The 21,718-nt window shown below is 33.5% G+C and overlaps 2 protein-coding genes across 2 annotated transcripts; one reads left to right on the top strand and one right to left on the bottom strand.

Moving 5' to 3' along the window:
* Positions 1–13,850: 13,850 nt before the first annotated feature.
* Positions 13,851–16,234, bottom strand: LOC134277816 (uncharacterized). The gene is made up of 4 exons (XM_062760124.1): positions 16,103–16,234; positions 15,817–15,895; positions 15,314–15,483; positions 13,851–13,995 (listed from the first exon to the last, which is right to left on the bottom strand). Exons 1-4 carry the CDS (start codon positions 16,152–16,154, stop codon positions 13,889–13,891), a joined length of 408 nt encoding a protein of 135 aa, XP_062616108.1. The 5' UTR covers positions 16,155–16,234; the 3' UTR covers positions 13,851–13,888.
* Positions 16,235–17,609: 1,375 nt separating this feature from the next.
* Positions 17,610–21,715, top strand: LOC134277815 (uncharacterized; the record flags this gene model as incomplete). The annotated part of the gene is made up of 5 exons (XM_062760123.1): positions 17,610–17,668; positions 19,416–19,533; positions 19,927–20,180; positions 20,677–20,860; positions 21,579–21,715. Coding segments are annotated over exons 2-5 (663 nt in total), but the record flags the coding sequence as incomplete, so codon positions are not given.
* Between the last annotated feature and the right edge of the window lie 3 nt (positions 21,716–21,718).

Below are 21,718 nucleotides of genomic sequence, written 5' to 3'. Positions count from 1 at the left end.
ATCGTAATGAGACAAAAAAGTTAGAGGATTTAAGCCCTCCATGCGTCTATTTACTCGAGGGTTGTTTTTTTTCTAATGATAGAACTATAAAAAAAATGAGTAATCTGTATTTTTAATTTTTAAAACAAACTTAATGTATTTACTTAAAAAAGTTTGTTTCAAACTTTGTTTATATCAAAGACCTTCAAAATAACATTTTTCATGAAATTGCAGATTTTGACCAATATTTCAAAATTTAGCTCAATAGTCCTAAGTCTTTTCATGATTTGAAATAAAAAGCATTGTTAAATGACAAAAAATAGAAAGAAACAAACACTGATGATTCAATAAAAATATTTAAGCATCAACCCCTTCAAACTCTAGAGGAGGAATCAAACTCTAGAGGTGCGATTAAGTAATTCCAGGTATAAAACATCCACCGAAATATCTAATGTATAATTCAAATAGTTTGATCAAACCATAGTTCGTCAAATAATTTGAAGATACAGGATATCAACAGCCTTGTTAAAAGTTGCTATATTAAGTAAGATTTTGCAATTTCTGTGGTCGATACAGTAAAATAGACAGCAAAATCATGTTGACTGGGATTTTTTATCGTACATTCATTTTAGGTCAGTGATTCTCTATTGTATAGGCCATGGATCCGTCTGTCGATCATTAGAAGGTTGTTTTTGCGACCGTTTTATATGGTTTCCTTACTCTTCTATGGCTTCTGATCCCATTTTTAGCTCACCTGAGCCGAAGGCTGAAGTGAGATTTCTGATCACATTTTGTCCGTCGTCCGTCCGTCTAGCTGTCTGTCTGTCCGTCTGTAAACTTTTCACATTTTCAACTTCTGCTCAAGAACCACTGGGCCAATTTTAATCAGTTGGTACAAAGCATCCTTGGGTAAAGGGAAATATAAATTGTTAAAATCAAGGGCCAAGTCCCCCCAAAAGGGGAGAAAATCAAGATAAGACTAAAATAGGGGGTCATTAAAAAATCTTCTTCTCAAGATCCACTGGGCCAGAAAATCTTTAACTTAATATATGGAAGCATCCTGGGGAAGTGTACATTCTAAATTGTTCAAATCATGACCCCCAGGGGTAGGGCGGTGCCACAATGGGGAATCAAACTTGAACGAAGAAATAAAAAGGAAATATTTTTAAAAACCTTCTACTCAAGAACCACTGAGCCAGAAAAGCTGAAATTTATGTGGAAGCATCCTGGCGTAGTGTATATTTTAAATTGTTTAAATCGTGATCCCCGGGGATAGGGCGGGGCCACAATGGGGAATCAAACTTTTACATAGAAATGTATGAGAATTTTTTTTTGAAAATCTTCTTCTCAAGAACCACTGAGTCAGAAAAGCTGAAACTTACTAAATAGCATCCTGGGGTAGTGTAGATTCTAAATTGTAAAATTCATGACCCCCAGGGGTTGGGCGGGGCCACAATGGGGAATCAAAATTTTACATAGAAATATATAGGAAAAATCTTTAAAAATCTTCTTCTCAAGAACCACTTGGCCAGAAAAGCTGAAACTTATGTGGAAGCATCCTGGGGTAGTGTAGATTCTGAATTGTTCAAACCGTGACCCCTGAGGGTTGGGTTCGGGCCACAATGGGGAATCAAACTTTTGAAAAGAAATATATGGGAAAAAATCTTCTCAAGAACCACTGAGCCAGAAAAGCTGAAACTTATGTGGAAGCATTGTTAGGTAGTGTAGATTCTAAATTGTAAAAATCATGACACTCGGGCGTAGGGCAGAGCCACAATGGGGAATCAAACTTTTAAATAGCAATATATAGGAAAAATCATTGAAAATCTTCTACTCAAGAACCAATGAGCCAGAAAAGGTGAAACTTAGGTGAAAGTATTCTGGGGTAGTGTAGATTCTAAATTGTTCAAATCAGGATCCCCCCCCCTAAGGATTGGGCGGTGCCACAATGGGGATTCAAAGTTTTACAATGGGGAATCAAAGCTTCTTATGGTAGTATAGATTTCAAATTGTCTAAATTATGATCAGTGGGGTAGGGTGGGGTCATAATACGTACGTATTACAAGGGAGAAATCTGGTAAAGAACGGAAATGGTCAAAGCTTCTCAGGTGAGCGATGTGGCCCATGGGCTTCTTTTTGTATGTATACTAGCTCTAACCGCTCTTAATCTATATTTTTTGGTTTTTCCATACTTTTAACTAATCTTAGAAGATGATAGGTGGAAAAGTAATAATTAATTTAAAATATTGTAAAATTACATTTTTTTTGGCTCAATTCAGAATCAGTTACCACAGCAACTATTTTCGCAGCTTTGGTATCAGAAACTGGAGTCTCTTCAATATAGCGCAGTTTCAGATACCTTAAGATGGAATTTTTGTAAACCAACAATTATTAGCCTCATCTTTTCGTCAGTTTGACCGTTTGCGGTAGCTCAGTCAGCAGCGTGCTCGCTTCGTGATGGGAAGGTCCTAAATTCAAATCTCAACAACAACTGACCTAATTCGATAAAAACTGCATAGCAACTCCTCCTTTGGTATATGCTCAGCACTTTGAAGTGAAAGGTGCGGATCCTTCGAATGAGACCTGAAAAACCGAGGCCCCATACGCGTGTCACGGCAGAAAATAAAGACCCCTCAATGCACAATGGCCCAGAGTGCCGAGTAAAGGTCAAATTTGAAAACCTTCACTGGAACATATATGGTGGCGTCTCTATATGAGTGAAATATTCTCGAATTGGACGTCACGGGTAAATCAACCAAAGGTCGGAAAGACAACCTCGAATGTATTAACATCACCGGATGTTCAAAAAATTATACATACCCTGTTTATTCACATATAGGATAGACGGAGTTAGAAGACTCGTTTATATTATATTTTAGGTAATAATTTTATATCATTACTTGAATAAAGTTGTACTTCATATTCCACAGATAAAATGTTTCAATGAATTCACGGATCGTAAAAAGGGGGTTGTTTTGGCGTCTATGTGGGTCGCGGAAATCGCGGATATTTCTTGCATGCGAATACTAGTAATAGCTGGTTTATAGTGCATTCATCTTTTCATTGATAAATCATAAGAGCACGTAGTAGTATTTTATGGTGTAAAAATAGAAGTTAAGAATTTTATCCTTTTATATCTCTTTCGCTCGACAAAAGTTGCCATTTGGAGAGAAAAAAACAATTTTGTTTTATTGCATAAAAAAATCTTGCTTATTTTTTTTACTATGTACTTTTATTAAGAATGTTCAATCCAAATAGATTAAATTAAAAGTTTAACAAATTGTCGCCACGACCATGTTTGATGTTGATGTAAGTATAATGTCACATAGATAAAATGAAGTTGAATGCACACAATTGCAAGTAATCTTATCATATAGCGTCTGTTACAATAAAACTAGTAATGTATGAAGTATGTGTTAGAAACTGTCTTTCCAATTTAAATTATAGATACTATCGTCAGGTAAACTACAGCCATTCTCCTTTAAAGTTCACTCTTTCCTATGGCTGGAATGTTCCCGCTGGATATCCCAGAGCACCAGAATTATTGGTTGGGACCCGCCCAGATCTTGGGGCTTGTTCCTGTCGACTTCCATATTGTGTCGGTTCCATCATGATATAGGGATTCTGAGTGACATGATTACCTGCAAGAGAATTTTTTTGTGTCTTGACTTGTGAGTGGGTGAAAACTAGGTAAGATGGGTTTTTTGTTAAAGTAGAAAATTGGACAAAGAAGAAAATATTAATTCGTATTCTTATAGGGAAAACGTTTTACGTGAAGAAGTTTTTTTTCTCATAGGCAAAAGAGCTAGATCCCTATAAAGCCTTCATTCACATATTAGCCATCAACGTCCTATCGGATTTACCTTGATAAAGATCATAATATACAAATCGGACATTATCATTAATATCAAATCCATTCTCTTTATACATGTTTAAACTTTCAATGTATTCTCAAGGAATTGCAAGATTTAATTGTTCATGAAGAGCCATTTAAGAAAATGACCACCTAAATTAAACATTCAAATGTTGTTTTAGATAGGAAAACTTCAAATGCATTTCTATCTTTTTTAATAACAAAAAATTACCGTTATACACTAATTCTACCTGTTCCTGGGATTACTACAGCATTAATTGTTCTGTGAGATTGGTCTTGATTTTTCTTCATGGCGCAACAGCACCATACGATAACGCCGACAATTACACCGACCCCAAACATTGATCCATAAGTGATACTAAGCTTGGTATACATTTGTCTAAATATAAAAAATATATAGTTTGATTGTCATATTTCTTTTTCTCATTTATTATTTTGCATTTCATTTTTACCATTAATTATAGAGAGTGTCATCATTCTTGTAATTTTATTCTCAAATAAATCAGATACTTGGCATAACATTTTGGCATTGATTTTTTTTTAATTTCCTTGATAAATTCTTTCCCATATTGCGGACCGGATCAACAATTGTCCAAAGAGACAAATACTGAATCATGTACAAAAGATACAAAAGGTGAAATTGTTTGATGAATTCATTATAATATGGTGACTTTAAATTTAATTTAAAGGTATTTAATGGTATTCGACTATTTTTCCAAATATCACGAAGGGTGAATATTCATCTCCTATTCTTGACCTACCAGTCTTCCGAGCTGAATGTGCGTATAGAATTATTTATTATACTTCTGTTAAAATGTTTCCTATATAAAGTTCAGAAGGTAAAATAACTATTCTCCATAGTGTGAAAATTTCCCCGCATAGAAAGCTATACCCCGGGGTATAGTTTTTGCTACCCATCCCTTGGAAAATTTTCATGCAATTTTTGACGCCAATTTTAATTTTCAACGTTAAATCCATAGCTTGATGATGTCATAATGACTTCAGTAGCATTGTGACGTCATCAGGATTTCAGCTCATTCTTGCAGTGTTATCTAACTCTAAAGAAAATTCAAACCTTGGAAATTATAATATACATCAGTATAATAAAACACTTATCCACTTTTTGTCAGTGGGATAGTTCTTTTATCAAACCCTTGACAGGAACTATTGTTCCCTGTCGTGGGTTTGATAAAAGAGCTATCCCACTCACAACCATCGGATAAATGTATAATGTATCCTATTTTCAGTAACGAAGGCTGTTTAATAAATAATGTCATCGGTGCTCGGAGAGAAACAAAAAAAACGCTTTTCTATGATTAAGTCTTAATTATTTCACTTAAATAATCTCTTTTAATAAAACACATGTCCGTACCATTTTTATTAGGGTCTTCCGTCTCCAACGGAAGACCCTTCTATTATTCTATTGTTTCTTTTTCACTATTATTATTATTATTTTTTTTTTTCGTCCAAATTTTGTGCAGACGATTTCTCAGAGATGCATAAACGGATTTCTTTGAAATTTTCAGAGATAATGTATCATCATCTAAACTTGATCCATTTTTTTTTATTTTTGAAAAATCACTTCCGGTCGGAAGTTATCGATCTTTAATCGAATTTTTAGTGACCATTTTGTCGACACAAAAACTCAAAAACGATAAAAGCTAGAATGTTGTCATTTTCAGGACTAATAGATGACATGTTGTAGTTTTGCACCTATACTTTAAAATTTTCGTCAGTGCTTCCGGTCGATACCGGAAGCGAATTTAAAAAACCGCAATTTTTCAACTTTTTTGTTTTCCAATATTTTTCTTTGATATTAGACATCTTAAAAGTGAATCTTTTGCGAATGCGAAATATGTAATTTGTTTTAGAATCGAAAAAGGCAATCTCGAGATTTTCGTATTAAAAAATTTGAAGCGGTGTTTTCAATGGCAGAATGGTTAGCGCGACGGATTGTCACGCTGGCGACCCGGGTTCGCTCCCCCGATTGTCCAATTTTTTTTACCACTTTTTCTGCAAGATTTTTCGTTTTTTACTTCAGAATCGGACGGAAGACCCACTCGTTGCTCGCAACGAGATCGTATCTAGTATTCTTACTATTTTCGTATTGACCAAATTATGGAAATGACCTTTGTCCGGTCCATTTCTCCAGAACAGCTTAAGATATGAAAGTTAACTGTGTCAGATATCATAGATCAGGACTTGAAGATTTGTCCATTAACATTTTTTCCGTCGTCAATACTTCCGGTCGTCACAGAAAAGGGAATTAAAACTCGATTTTAAACATTTCTTTGTCTTTCTTTCTTCTTTTTACTGTGATATTCATGATGAAAGTTAAAGCCCCTTTTTGATGATTTTACGTATAAACAGTTTCTTGATTTGATTAAGAAGGAATTAAATATCTTTGAATATCTGAGAACTTTCGCAAACGTAGGTTCAACGTTTCCTTAAACACTAAAAAATATTCATTTCATTTTCTCATAAATAGACTTCGCGCGGGGAAAACCCATTCTGCAATACACAAGTGTGCAGGTAAAGTCTTTGACGCGATGGCGAAAGGACCTGTAGAAAAACTTCCCTGGTTCAATTGAGACGAGATTTTAGTAAATAAAGTGTGTATAATGAATATATTATATGTGTTCATCTTATCCCCCCCCCCTATATCTTTTTTGTGAACTGTAAAAGACCTATCGCCCACGTTTCTCACATATTGAAATGAATGCCAATTCGGCTTTAATTTTTACATTCTACATAAACTGACCTTGACATTTACATAACAAGACACTCTTCTTAAAGTAAAGAAAATAAGGCTTAATTCTTTCTACAAAATAATGGTAATTTACAAGTCTATATTAAAGAACACCCCCCCCCCCACCTCCCGGAAGCGCGCAGACAGGTAGAGTTCGCAGATATAACATCTACAACGTACAAGTAACGTTTTAAAAGTTTCATTCATAAAAATCAGTTCCTCTGATGTCATCTGATAACTTGCCATCATTCATTCTTCCTACATGTATCACTTGTATGTAGAATTTATAATTATTTAATTTAATTTTTTTTTTATCTTGAGAAAATAAAGATTTTCAGCTGCATTTATTAGCATTTCGCGTTTTTTTGTATATATCTATTACTTGCAAATGAACAATGTCATTAAATAATACAGAAGAAATAAAACTTTATTTTCATCTTTTTTATTCATTCATAAATTCTTAGATCCACTCCAATAGCTGCGCGATGCCCTCACCGCTACAGTAAACAAAACATTCATAACGCCGAAAATGTCCATGATTCCGCTGAACTAAGAAAGTTTACACATGGTTTATCATCTCATAACAAACAACAGCTCTGTCCAATGCAGGATTGCTCGAGTTAAAGAGGAAAATTCAGGGATTATTTTATGGTATCCATTTTTTGACGTGAACCTATGCGACAATTTGTAATTAAGGTCTTTCGTCTCCAACGGAAGACCTTATTGTTTTCGTTCGGTTTCTTTTTCCCTATTATTAAGGTCTTCCGTCTTCAGCGGAAGACCTTTCTGTTATTCTTAGGTTTCTTTTCCACAGTTTTTATTATTCTTTTTCTTACATATTTTGTGCACGCGAGTTCTCGAAAACGGCTTGATCGATTTTCATGAAACTTTCAGGACTGATAGAACATTAAAAAATCTAGACATATATTTTTTTGTTTTGATGACGTCACTTCCGGTTCGGAGATTTCTGCGATTTTGTCATTTTTAGAGGGTCACTTTGTCCGGCAATGTTCTCAAAAACCATTGATGATAGAAGTGTGAAATTTTCAGGGATGCTAGAGCAACCTTTGGAGAAGTGCCTTTTGTATATCACAACTACCGGAAGTACGAAGCGCCGACGCTCGCTATGGCCCGAAAATAGTCCTATCAAGAATTTGAAAATTTTTAACACCTTTTCTATGATAGCTTTTTACCTAGAAATATTTTGTTAGAGCATGTAGAACAAAAGAAGTGTAGAATTCCAAGATCTTTCGAATGATATCTTGAAAAAGGGCTGGCCCCTAAAATTAAGGGCCTAGAGGGGCCGAAAGTTTTTCCTTTATATCTCAAAAAGTATTGAGAATTTGTAATACGTCAAAGAAGTAAAGTTGTTCAAAATGTCAACCTTAATCTCTTCGTCAAAATACGTCCGGCGTCGTCACTTCCGGCCAAACCGGAAGTAGTCCAAAAACGCTTATTTTTGCCGTTCTAGACAAGTTTTAGGGTAACAAATGTCTCTTGGATCTTAAAAATTAATTTTTCCGTCCGTCGTCGTTACTTCCGGTCAAACCGGAAGTTGCAAAAATGATTTATTTTTGCATTAATTAACTTTGCTTAAGAAGATTCAAAGCATTTTTAGGCGTTATTTCTTATTTTTGTTAAAAATGAAAGCTACTTCCGGTCAAACAGGACGGAAGACCTACTCGTTGCTTTGCAACGAGCTTTGCTCTAGTTCAAATTTCTATTCGTGTTTAGAACATTTTTTTGAGCATGACCCTTTGTATAATGGAATAAAGCTCTAGACTAAGTTTTGGTCTCTTCCTCTCACATATCTTTCGATTTTTGGCAGCAATTTTGCTTTCTAGACTCCATAAATTAAACTTGAACACCAAGACCACTTACTATGAACGTATTACATTTGGCGGTGTATTCCTTTTAGCGCTTTTGGATTGATTGATTGATTGTATACTGTTTAACGTCCTTCTTCAGAATATTTCACTGATATAGAGACGTCACTATGCCGGTGAAGGGCTGCTAATTTAAGCGTATGCTCGGCTCTTACGGCCTTTGAGCAGGGAGGGATCTTTATCGTGCCACACCTGCTGTGACACGGAGCCTCGGTTTATAAGGTCTCATCCGAAGGACCGCCCCATTTAGTCGCCTTTTACGACAGGCAAGAGGGTACTGAGGACCTATTCTAACCCGGATCCTCACGGGGCTAGCGCTTTTGGAGGAAAGATACTTCCGTTAATTCAAGTACATCGCTAAATGTCTTAAAGATTGATACATGAATAAAAACACCAAGAAATGCGCTTAATATGTTTTTAAAACAGTGTGACTACCCCCAAAATGATGTCTATAAAATTTGCTATGTGTCTTAAATTTAATCTAACATAATCAGTGATAACTTATTGATTTTTTGCATACTAGTATATAAAGTGATTGTTTCATGTCGTTGTTGCCAATGACGGTACCTGTTTTGATGCCCTTTATATCATTATCTTCATTGACACCCACCTGCTCAGGTGTCTATAAAACAGACAGGTTGCTATAAATTTCACATGTTTCGGTTAATATTTCTTTTTTGATTCTTAACAAGTTTTACATCAGCTTTAAAAAAGCGTTTAATTTCAGGATAGTTTACTAATTCTTTACCATTCATTTTTATGCAGTATCTCGAATAGCTCTTATTTTCCAGCTTCCCACAACGAAAATATGTGTTGAAAAGTGGTCACATACATGTACACTGTTATCAATTCATTAAAGATTAAATAATGAGAAAAAGTCAAGCTTAATGTCATACACTTTCTATGTTTTATGTCATTATTTATTATTTATAACAGCCCTCGTAAATGATTATTCAATGCAATCCTAAAATCAAACAAGCCTTCATACTTAAAGAGAATATATAGGCTGCAGCATTATAATTTGGCTGAGAGCTGATATGTTATAGCAATTCCATTACCTATTGTAGCTGCAATCACGGATGTAATTATATCCATCATAGTAGTGATAACATGAACCTCCAACGTTTTCTGAAAGACAATGGGTATTGTATTATATCTCATTTCATGTCCAAAGTACCGGTATATGTTATGATAAAATGTATCAACTACTCTAACTTTTAAGAATTGAAATGCTTTGCAAAATTGATTCTTTTAATTTAATGGAAGTCTTATTTTTGTATTACTATAAAGCAAAATTTATTCCAAATCTTGTACATGTATATGTGTGGAGGATGCAACATACCCTTATCATCTGTAAATATAGTTTTTATTTCTCATCCCATACTCATGCTCTGCGTATGAGCAGTTCCTAACATAGTTTAAGTTATTGACAAACAAGTTCATGAAACAGGAATATAACTAGTCTCATCCTATATATGATTGATTGTTTTTGTTGAACGTCCCTCTCGAGCATTGTTCAGTCATATGGAGACAGCACCACTTGCCTGTAGATGTTTGCAAATTATGATCTATTCTAGGCACTCAGAGCCATTAGGCACTGAGGGATCTGATTTGTGTAAGCACCTACTGCCTAGGTCTATCAGTCTCATCCGAAGGACTACTCCCCACGTCCCACTGGGATTCGAAACTGCGACATGAGGATCAACTTCTTAATTCGCGGACGTCCATCCGTGTCCTTTGGTTGAAACAATGATAATGTCAGTAAATGCAATCTGTCATTAAGTCAAATGCTGACGATGTTCATTTTTCATTCTTATTGTTGTCCCATTATTTACACACTGAATTGTCGGTAGATTTATCCGTTCGTTCCCGATCTTAACAACGAGCTCAAGGTGGGTGTGAATGGTAGGCAGTGGATACTCACTCCTTTAAGTCCCCTGATTCCAACTCAAATGTTTTATAGCCCCTTCTTTGCTTTACTTCTGATTTGTATTATTCAAATAGACTTTTGAGCTTAAATAATGTCTTTCGTTTTCTCCTTATATTTCATTGCAGTGAAATTGAAAAATCAGATACAAGTACGTAGATATATTTTTTAAATAGTATGTTAACTTTGTTAAAATTGACTAAATTCATAGTTACGTTTTTTCCCGTTTTTGGTTAAAGTTATAGTAATTTTGAAATATCTTAGTCTAACAATGTATGTATACTTCTATAATCTATTACCTGGTTTCAGATTTTTAAGATACCTTTACATCAACATTGTCATTTCCATAACTAAAGCTTCTGAATTTATTTAACTATTTTTTTTTTTAATGTGTGAGTTTTTTTTTTCAGAGTAGGGAAATTGAAAAATACAAAGGTCCTTTTTTAGAAATAATCAATCTTTACATTTAAAGACAAAATTACTGTCAGTATCTCAACAGATACTCACTGTATACTGTAGTTAAAATCAAAATACTTAGTATCGATGTAAATTCCATTGCGTTTTGCACTAATTGATGCGTATACAAAAATTTTGCCTTAAATGCACTTATCGAATAAATAACTGTCCTGCGCTAACTTTTATATATCATACTAGCATTGTGGCAACTTTTATCTACACGGAAGAAAAAGAAGCTTGTTTTAAAATATTACATAAGTATTTTTAAAAAAAGAACCTTGGTTCGAAAGGATTCATTTAAAAAAGTTTTTTATATTTGAACGATTTACATTTAAGATTAATAAGACAGTGGTTGGTGATAACATTGTGTGAATGTGCGTTTCACCATTTAAATCGATAATGAATTTAAATAAAGCTTAGGAAAAGATAACGAAAAGTGTACAATCTCACAGATCCAGAAAGCAAATTGAAATTTATTTCTTATGAAAGTTCTGCCGAGGAGTTGAATACGAAGTGGAACACCAGAATGGACTACAAATTTTAGATATATTTGAAAGTATCGCTTTAGTCAATTTAAAGTAAAATGTAAACGTGAACAACCTATCTTTACGTTTTCAGAAATGTGAAAGTGACGATTGATTAATTGATTGATTGTATATTGTGTAACGTTCCACTCGAGAATTTTTCAACGCTTGCCGAATGAGAGCTGCAAATTTTTTCCTATACTTGGCACTTAGTGCCATTGAGCAGGGAGGAGTATTTTTGTACCAACACCTAATTCTACACGGGACCTTGATTTACACAGTCTCATCCGAGAAATAGTCAATGGTCACAAAAACTTCTAGAGGAAGGACAAGGAGATAACAAACAGTATCCAATATCAAAGTCAATAAAACAATACAAAATAGGAGCAGAGCAAACACAGACCCCCGAAACATCAGAGGTGGGATCAGGTACCATGGAGGAGTGAGCATCCCCTGTTGACCGGTCACATCCGCCGTGTGCTCCTTGTCATGATCGGGAAATAACGGAAAAAGTCAATTCAGTGCATAAATAACTTGTTATCCACGTAGTTTACTCACGTTTCACTTTCATAACATGATACTATTTGGAATTGCCTTTTAGTTATTTTTAAAAGGTTTAACATTCCAGTCAGAGGAAATTAATTTGATTTATCGAACATTTACTGGATTCCAAATTTATTTTCAAAAACTCCAGCAAAGATATGTTGTACTGTCTAGTAAATGTTCTACCAAGTTATCTTTTTTTTTTCTTCTCTTCAAAATATAAACTGTTCTAAATGCTAAACTAAAGACGGGTTGCATGTGTCTCAGCATATTTAACATGAGTGATGTCAATCAAATTGAGATTCTTAAAACCATCCAAATATTTCTTTTTATTTTTTTTTTTTGAATCTCAAAATATTTCAAAAACACCAATAGTAACAACGCATAATATGATGTATCTATGCAGATAGTGTAGTTTGGAATCTTGTTGTATCAGATGAGCGCTTATTTTCCGTTACTGTTCTAGCAGTGCGTTTGTGTTTTGATACAAATAAAGCATATTTATCCTCTACAGGTAAAATTGCTTTATATTTTTATCGATGTTTAAAATAATTTTGTTTTGATTGCACAGATAAGTTGTCTAGTTAAACAAATGCAAAGATGTAGACGTGTCCTGTATTGATTTAATTAATCATCAGGTAATACTGAGTAGAAGCAATATAGAAATGCTAACAAATAACAAAATCACTAGATAGATCAGTTCCATAGATTTTGATTTTTTTTTTTTTGATTTTTTGATGTCCAGATATACATTGAACAACGTCAGTAACTATGGCGGATAAATTAAAGTTGCGATAATTACATACATGAAAAAAATGTATGCATCGATTGTACTTTATATTTGGATGTCTCTAATAACTAATTGTTTTAGATCAACAATCCACAACAAATATCCACTTATTGATACATGTAATTTGACATTTATGCAGGAACAAAGAACTTCCACATATACTAAGTATGTCCCATTACGAATATTGTAAGACATAGCCATTTCATGCAAAATTTGGAGGGGACTGCAGTACTGCTTGCAACCATGTTAACACAAGAAGAAAAGGAAAGGAGTATAAAAATTCAACTGTATGATTACCTTTTAATTTAATGTAAAAAGAAATAAAATTAATAATTACACTTCTATTTTAGCGGAGCAAGTACTCTAAAATGGAAATGTGCGAAGAACAAGGTTTACTTTTGCCGAACTTGGTCCTGTAAATTTCTGAAAAAAACTGAAACTATATAGTTTTATTTAACAGTGCATTGAATATCACTTAAATCTTTGGTGATTGTGTATCTATCAAAAAAGACGTACTTTTCGTACTAGTCAATGCATTATGACATCACGAAATGCGTCCATTTCCTCATAATCTGAAAAAGTCTACCAAGACAGCAAATTTTTAAAGCTATTTTTTTAATATTTATTACAGAGAGCAACCTCTGATCTAAAATATGCAGCTAGTAAATGATAGAACTGTTTCTGAGGATTAAAAGAAATATTTTAGTTTTTAGATCCGAGAGTGCGCTCATATTATTTTTTTTCACTAAAAGTATTCAATTATCCTTGTTTACCTACAAATTTAAAAACATTGTAATTTCATAAAGCCAGTTTTCCAAGGTCTGGACTTGTAGAAGAAATTTTTTTTATTGAATATGAAAGTCTCTTTTTTATTTTAAATGGCAAATCAATTGTTGATCAATCAAGCGGTATATCTACAGGACAATTTTATGCATAAAGTGAACCAACCTCTTTGTCCAAAAAAAGGTAGCAAAAAAAAAAAGAATAATCAATTGTTTTTGTGATTATTGATTACCTATATCATATATAACTTTAAGAAATTTAAATACATGCACGTACAATGAAAAAATACAAAAGATAATTTAAATCCATCTTTTATGAAAAAAACAATAGGTTTTAAAACACAAAGTTAAAAATTGCAGCAAGCAAAATAGTATTTATCACTGATCATATCCGGTGTGCATGCGCAATGTATGGGAGCCACCATGAGATGCCATTGGGTAATTTTGTTGATTTGGATTCTGCATCACTTGATTTGAAAATTCGCCTGTAACGGTGAAAAAAAGGTCTGTTATGTACTTTGTTCTTGCAGGATGTTAAAATCAGTCTTTTGTTTAATTATTGAATACTATTATCGCTTTCACGCTCATCATATCTACATTCACTGATTTTTTTCCTTTATTTCTTAAGAAAACCCATTGCGTTAATCACTGCATGAACTACATTATGCATGTCGCCTTTACAAATTTCTTGATCAGTAACTGTTCCAAAAAAGAAACGTATGAAGACGTTCACATCATTAATACAATAATTAATCTTTTTAATCCTACTTTAACTGATTATTTAAAAAGAAATAAATATCAACAATAAAATGTCTTTCTTTATTTGTTATTACTGGAATTAACAGTCGCAGCTATTGCAGAAATTATTTACATAACCTGCTTACGCGGTTTATGTATTTTTTCTGCAACAGCTGCTTCCAATAATTCCAGTAATAACAAACAAAAAAGCATTTTATTGTTTAATTATACCGGTATCCTTATCGCTTATCTACTTGGACACGGGCATTGTATTAATAGTAAAATAGGAACAAATAGAGCTTAAATGTTGAGCTTTCCATTATTTTTCTCGATTTTATTTTATTATATATGTTAGACTCTGAAGTCTGATGGTCTCCTCAAATTAACTCTGATGGTATTCGCCAAACCCTGATAGTTTGTTGCCTGCACGATGGTCACGATAGCTCGTTTCCTATGAAACGAGCTGCGCTATCAAAGTGCGATGGACCCGCCAAAGTCCGATGGTGAGGAGAAACAGTTAACGTTTAAGACGCCACGATATTCTGACGTCAATATCTAAAGCCGTTGTCCTGTATTCAAAAGTCGTCATTTCTGAATTCGTACTACCATTCAATTTTAATGATATTGCTTGCACCTTTCAGAGATATAAGGATTAGTTCTCGCACGCCACTCGACTGATATGGTTTAGTTCTTGCTTTGCACCAACCCGAGAGACATAGAGATAGTCCTCGCACACTAATCGAGAAATTAGGGTTAGTCTCGCATCCACCTAAAATATCCTTGATTATATAGTTGCTTCACACTTTTTGAACAATCAAGGTTAGTTTCGCACCTATCTGAGAGATTTTAGGGTTAGTTTTTGCATAATGATATTTATTTTTCATTATCAATTTTAAGACCTTGGCCTGGTTGGTGCATTAGTACTATGACGTCAAAAACGTTATTTGTTTTCTGCACCTATCAGGCATGTCAGACCATCGAGGATTGGCGCAAACCTTCGGACTTTGGCGGGTCCATCGGACTTTGGAGATCCATCGCACTTTGAGGTCCTACATATACATATACCTGTTCCACCAGATACCACGCTAACATTGGATGGATTCTGGATTGTTCCGGGTGTCTTTGAACCTTCGGAACTTTTCCTGATTCTCCAACAACAGAATGCAATACAGTAAATGATGAGGGCGAGGCATGTAAGAGAACCAATCACCGCCCCCGCTATTGCACCCGCAGACCTTGAGATGTAATTAATGAAAAATACTATTTAGATACTTTTTGAAATACAACGTAGGGTATTTATTATTAATTTATAAATTTATAAATTAAGTATTTATAATTAATTTATAAATTTATAAATCAATGAATTTACATTTTCAATATAGGAGATGCAATGTTTCTATGCAGTTAGGTACTGTATCATATTCAGTTTTCAATATAGATTTTGCATAACCATGCTTTCCTTGTATTAAAATATTCGATTCTTTATTGTTTCTCTCGGGGAATCAGATATCGAAGTGGGAGGATTTTTAAAGGGTTATAGTATAATGAATGAGTTGTAAAAATCTTACAAGCTGTAGTACTCATGACAGGTATAGATTTGTGTTCCGCTGCCAGAAAATGTGTAAGTACACGCTGCATCGGCATTACCTACAAACATAGAAATGGAAAAATATATTTTCCATTAAAAAGATATTTTTTATGAAACTTAATGAAGATTCAAATTCTAGTTCACATTAATGTGTACAAGTACAAATATAGCTCCAAGCACCATATTATTATTATGATTTAATCATATTGCAAGCTTAAGATATAACAGGTCTCTTTTGAAGAAATAAATTACTAATTGTTAAATACCTATTATGTATACAATAATCCCAAACATGCACAAAATGTTCCTCGCAGCCATTTTTGAAATTATCTCAAATTAGAATTCTCTCCTTTGTGTTTATGGCTAAATAAACAGTTTAATTAGGGCATTTGATTTAAAAACAATGGTAAACGTTTACGTTTAGAGTCCTAATGAATGGTTTTTAAATTGTTTTGAAAAGATTTGCGATAAATCAACTAAGATAAACAGCTCTAGTTATGTTATTTAACAATGTTCTTCCTTGTAAAACATTACAATACACACTGTACTGTAGAATCACGTTTGCAAGCATTTAATGTACATTCATTGATATTTTTACCTACGTTTTGTTCAATTTAGTGGTAATATACTATATATTTTCCCTTTAAAAATATGCGTGGATTTATATCATAGACTCTTAATTTTAAAAACACTTTAACCAAAAAAAAAATACAAAATTATTTAGACTAATTAGCGCGTGCACAAATTATAATATGAATGCATTCTTCAAAAATTGCATACATACCTTCTTTTTCCATTTTTGTTTTATGTTTTAATGCGGATGCCTTTTCCATTTTTAGCAGAATATGAACACGAAATAATAAACATTTAAGGAATGAAGCTTATTTCAAATTTTGTTATACGAAATAGCATAACTTGGGGCAGTTAAAGTTTTATTAAAAGGCATAAACTGCCCCAAGTTATGTTATATCGTATGACATGGATTAAAATAAGCTTTCTTAAAATTTATTTCAATGAAGACAATGAGACATTTTTTCTCCGGAAAAAGGCTTCAAATTTTGCCTATTTTAAAAGTAACGCCAAGCGGAGTAATATGTTTTTGACGTAACTCATTGTGACGTAGGCATGTTATGTTATACAAAATGGATTAAATCTTTTACCCAATCAAATGACGTTTTACAACTAAAATTAAATCATTCAAACCCTGAAACGTTCCATTAGCTTATTCCCCCAAGAAAGTATAATTATGTTTGATTATACTGTGTATTGGCTTTCAGATACACTTTCATAGAGATTGAATATTTAAACGCTAGTAATTTTATAAATTATGAAATTATAAAAAAAACAGAAATTAATGATTGATATTTCGATATCAAAATTTCACAGATTTTGAGTTTTATTCCCTTACAAAATCTCATTAAAAGTTACGCTTAGTGCAAGATAGTGATATTCTACCGAGTAAATAGTTAACAATTCATGCTCACTAATAATGCAAAGATTGATAGCAGGCCATATCATTTATAAATTCATTTCTTAAAATCGTTGACTGAATTTCAGCAGTACAAATATTTAAGTCAATGTACAAAAGAAAAAAATGCGCGAAATTGAGGCATATGTAGACTGTATTTTCTCAGAGTTTTGGTGTTATAGTTTCATAGTCCGTATCATTTACTATCGTACAATTACCAATCATGAACTCGGGATAAAAGTCCCTGGAGACTCTGGGTTGTATTGATCCGTGGCCTGCAGCATCCTGGAGATCGGGGAGTCTGACTCAGTAGCTGTGTCAGTGTGGAGTCCTACTGAGAGAGCTAGGTACTGAGATCCACGAGGTGAGTACTATTCTGTGTACACACTTCAAATGCGTAGCTGTTTAAACGTTTTGTGTTTAATTTTATAATACATGTATGTTTATTTTTATAACTTTTTGAAAGCTTCTTCTTTTTAGGTTTAGAGTTGCTCGTCTTTATATTTGATAATGTTCCCCTATGGTGCATAGAAAAGTCACAAATCTCTCTGAAAATAATGAACTATTGAGTTCTTTTTTGTGTGTTACATGTCTTACGGAATCTATGCATTTGTTAGGTAAAATGATTTGTTAGGTATAAACTGCAATAGGCGTTCCAATTAACTGATTCTTGGATTACAGTTAAGAAATAGGGCACAAAGGAATTGAATGTCATTAATTTGCTAAGTGAATTAATTCATGTTTACATTTTTTTATTCTGATATTAAAGGACAATAAACTTCAATTGCAGGAAAGTGTAACACTTAAGAATGCTGTCATATTCCACATACACTACACAATGTCATGTATCATTGAAACGGGTGCTGAGAAAAAATGATCTCTTTACAAATGTAAAACTCTCTGCAATCGATGCAAATGTGAGTTGCATCTAAACTGGTAACTCTTACGAAAATTGGAATCAATAATTCCTTGGCTCAAATCTGCCATGCATTTTATATGATATTGTACACTTCTACTGTGGAAAAAGTGTATACCCTTACAATTATCAATACAAATACATTAAAACATCAAATCAATAGCAGTATTGAGAAGACTGCTATCGTCATATCACTGCAAATACAATATGTATGTTTCGTACTATATGTTGCATGCAGCAGAACTTGGATAGTAAGTAACTCGGTTATCGGATGAATTATTTATCAACAATAAATCATCTCTTACCGATGAATTCATTCTGAAGGGAAATCAAGAATATGGATGCAGACAAGAATGTCGTGCATTCCTCACTATTTTTGATCATGTACATATACTTAAAATCGGTATAGTCTCGCATACTAAATATCTATGTAGTAATGATCATGAAAATAAAAAATAAAAAGCTTGAAAATTTTCTCACAATTCTAAGAATACTAATAGACAGTAACAAATCTGTACATTAAATTCAACGCAAGTTTTTAAAACAGTTGAGGGATTTACTTTGTTCAAAATTTCTTCTGCAATACAACAGGTTGGAAAGTGATTTATATAAACAATTTCTATTTGGTACCAATATTTAAACGCACTTTTCTTCAGAACATAACTCAGATTATTTTTTTTTTCTTCAGAAAAAGTCAGAAACAAGGCAACATCATTTCATTATAATTTTTTTAAAGGTCAGGAAAAGAATATTTATGGGATCCCTATCTATGTGTTTAGAAAACTATGAAGTCCAAAGTCTCTTTAGAGGAAAAATGAAATCCAGAAGCAAAAATATTTTTTTTATGATCAGAAAAATTTGAATTTTTTCGAGAATCTTCATCAAATGATGAAAAGGGATATTTTTGTATGGAAAAAAAAATCCAGAACTGTAACAATGACAAATAAAAAAACTTCATCCGTGTGAAAATAATTTCAGGATTTGTAAGATTTTTTTCTGATTTTGGGAGCACATAATTTCGAATTTAAATCGCTTGCGTATAGAGCATTTGCTGAACCTTGTATATATTAACAATATTGAATGGTTCTAAGGATGTCAATTAATAGGTAAAGGTGATGAAAATCCATGAAAATCGGTTCCCACAACCAGTGGTGATTCCGGAGTACCAGTAACAACTCACCTTCTATTTTTCCAGATTTCTGACCGTATTGTGCAGTTTGCAGAGATGACAAACCCTTGCTACATTGCGGATTATGTTGTCAAGATTTCGTTTCTTCTGTTTGTACCTGTTGTTACCCTAAATAAAACAATAAGTAAGTTTGAAACACAGGCACTTGTTTCGGAAATAAATTTTAAACCCATGGTATAATAATAACTATTATAAAAATTATTATGCAATGGGTTAAAAAATTATTTTCGAAACAAGTGCCTGTGGTTTGAACATATTCCACGACATGATTGATAAAAATCATTTTTCTTTGTCTAAAATTCCTTATCTTACTTACATGTAGTCTCTCTTTATCATTTTACTGTTCATTTTCAGAATGCAAAATTATCCAATGCATTTCTTTCTTGACATTGGATCACCGTGAGATTTTGAAAGCTAAAATTCAAAGACAAATCTACTTAAAGTCTCAATTATTTTTGAATTTCTTTTTCTTTTCTCTCATCACCATCAATAATAAATTTTGTGTCCTCGCTTCTAGTACATTTGGACACATCAGAGGATAGAAACTGCGGAGGGATATACAACATCTCGTCTGAAAACGAGATCAGCTTAGTAGCAAGTGGAAGACTCCAGGGTGGCACATGCGCGGTGACTTTTCGTATGGATAATCATGAGAGTTTGAAGTGTGGAAAAATTTGTATTAAGATGACAATTTCTCTGCTTCAGACTTGTGATATGAAAATGTTTTTCGTACCTGTAGTATTTGACAAATCAAAAGTCGAAGCTCCCAAGGTAAGAATACGTTTTATGTCAATAAAGTTACAAGTATAGATTTTGCGATGGAATTCTAACCTAGGTAAAAGAAAACTTTATGCCAGGGTGAAAATTATCTTTAGACACTGTAGCATTATGGTTAATATTTTATGCAAATGTACAATTTAAGGCGCCAGATTTTCTGCTTAAGTTAGGAATGATATAGTTCCCTTATTTCCAGCACTGGACAATCAGCTACCTTTCGTTCCCTAATTCTTTTACCAACCTGTATATTTCATCTACTTCCCAACCCTTTATAATCGTCTATACAGAATAAAAAAAATAGTTTTTAATTTATTTGTCAGATGACAGAGCAGTGTGAGACACTAGTACCGAAATAAAAATTGGTCTCAGCATTAAGCTTTAGTATGAGCAAAATTTTAGTCCTTGGGTCAATAATATACATTCAAACATTACAAAAGCAAGAAGTCTAGCTGCCATTTATTAGAGATAATATGTGCAGTGTTGATTTCAGAGCTATGATTGCCGCTCGCCTTTCCCTGACGTCTGGTGTCCTTCGGCTGACGTTTTATACGTCCTGGTGACGGAGAGCAATCGGTATCCCTGGACAACAAAAAATCACTACAACTTTGAGATCGACGTCACGCCACAGTGCGTCATCAAGACAGACAACACGAAAGAAAGAGAAGCTAAAATTTGTAAGATATATTGTGGTACATAAGAAAAATTGGTAGGGAGCCTTTGATACTCATTTAAGCATAAGAAAAACTATCATTTGCTACATTTGCAGTCTTTGTCTGCTTCCTTTAGGGCATTAGAATACAATAGTATATGAGCTCCCTTATTATCTTTTTTCATACTGATTGTTAGAACAATATTATACACACTGAGCTGTCCACGGATTTTCCCGTTATTTCCCGATCATGACAAGGAGCACACGGCGAATGTGCTCGGTCGGCACGAGATGTTTCCTTCTCCATGGCACCTGGCCTGATCCCACCTCTGACGTTTTGGACGTTCATGGTTGCTCCGCTTCTATTTTGTAATGTTTAAAGGACTTTTGAGCTCGAATAATGTTCGTTATATCCACATTTTTCATTTCTTCATCTCCTCTCCTTCATAAATGATTGTTTACATGTAAAACCACCTCGATCCAATAAGTAAAAGTAGTCTCTCTTCTCCTTCTCAAAGAACAGGTTTCAGTTCCCTGTATTTATCACTCTCTTCCTCGAGAATCTAATTTCAGAGAGAACTTTCACCTGTTCTCGAATTGGTCCATAATAAGCTTTTTACAATGTCATTGTGTACTAAATGCTTCTGTTTCATTACAAATATAATCTAGAGCTGCCATTTATTTTCCCCTAAGCCAATATAGCTTTAATGATTTTCTTTTCTATTTTTTCTTAATTAATCAAGCTTACAAGTACAATGAGAAGAAGAGTGCAAGAGAAAAGTGGATCTACGTAGAGGGCGTTATTGTCAGTATTTGCCTCGCTTCCATTTTCCTGGTGGCTCTAATTGTCTTGTACTGTTACTACAAAGCTCAGAAGGAAAGC

This window comes from Saccostrea cucullata, unplaced genomic scaffold, assembly GCF_032062105.1.
Source record: "Saccostrea cucullata isolate Sc308-1 unplaced genomic scaffold, CSIRO_AGI_Scuc_v1 ctg6330, whole genome shotgun sequence".
NCBI classification, from domain to species: domain Eukaryota; kingdom Metazoa; phylum Mollusca; class Bivalvia; order Ostreida; family Ostreidae; genus Saccostrea; species Saccostrea cuccullata.
The sequence above is the reverse complement of the archived record's forward strand: the minus strand, read 5'-3'. Positions and strand labels throughout refer to the sequence as shown.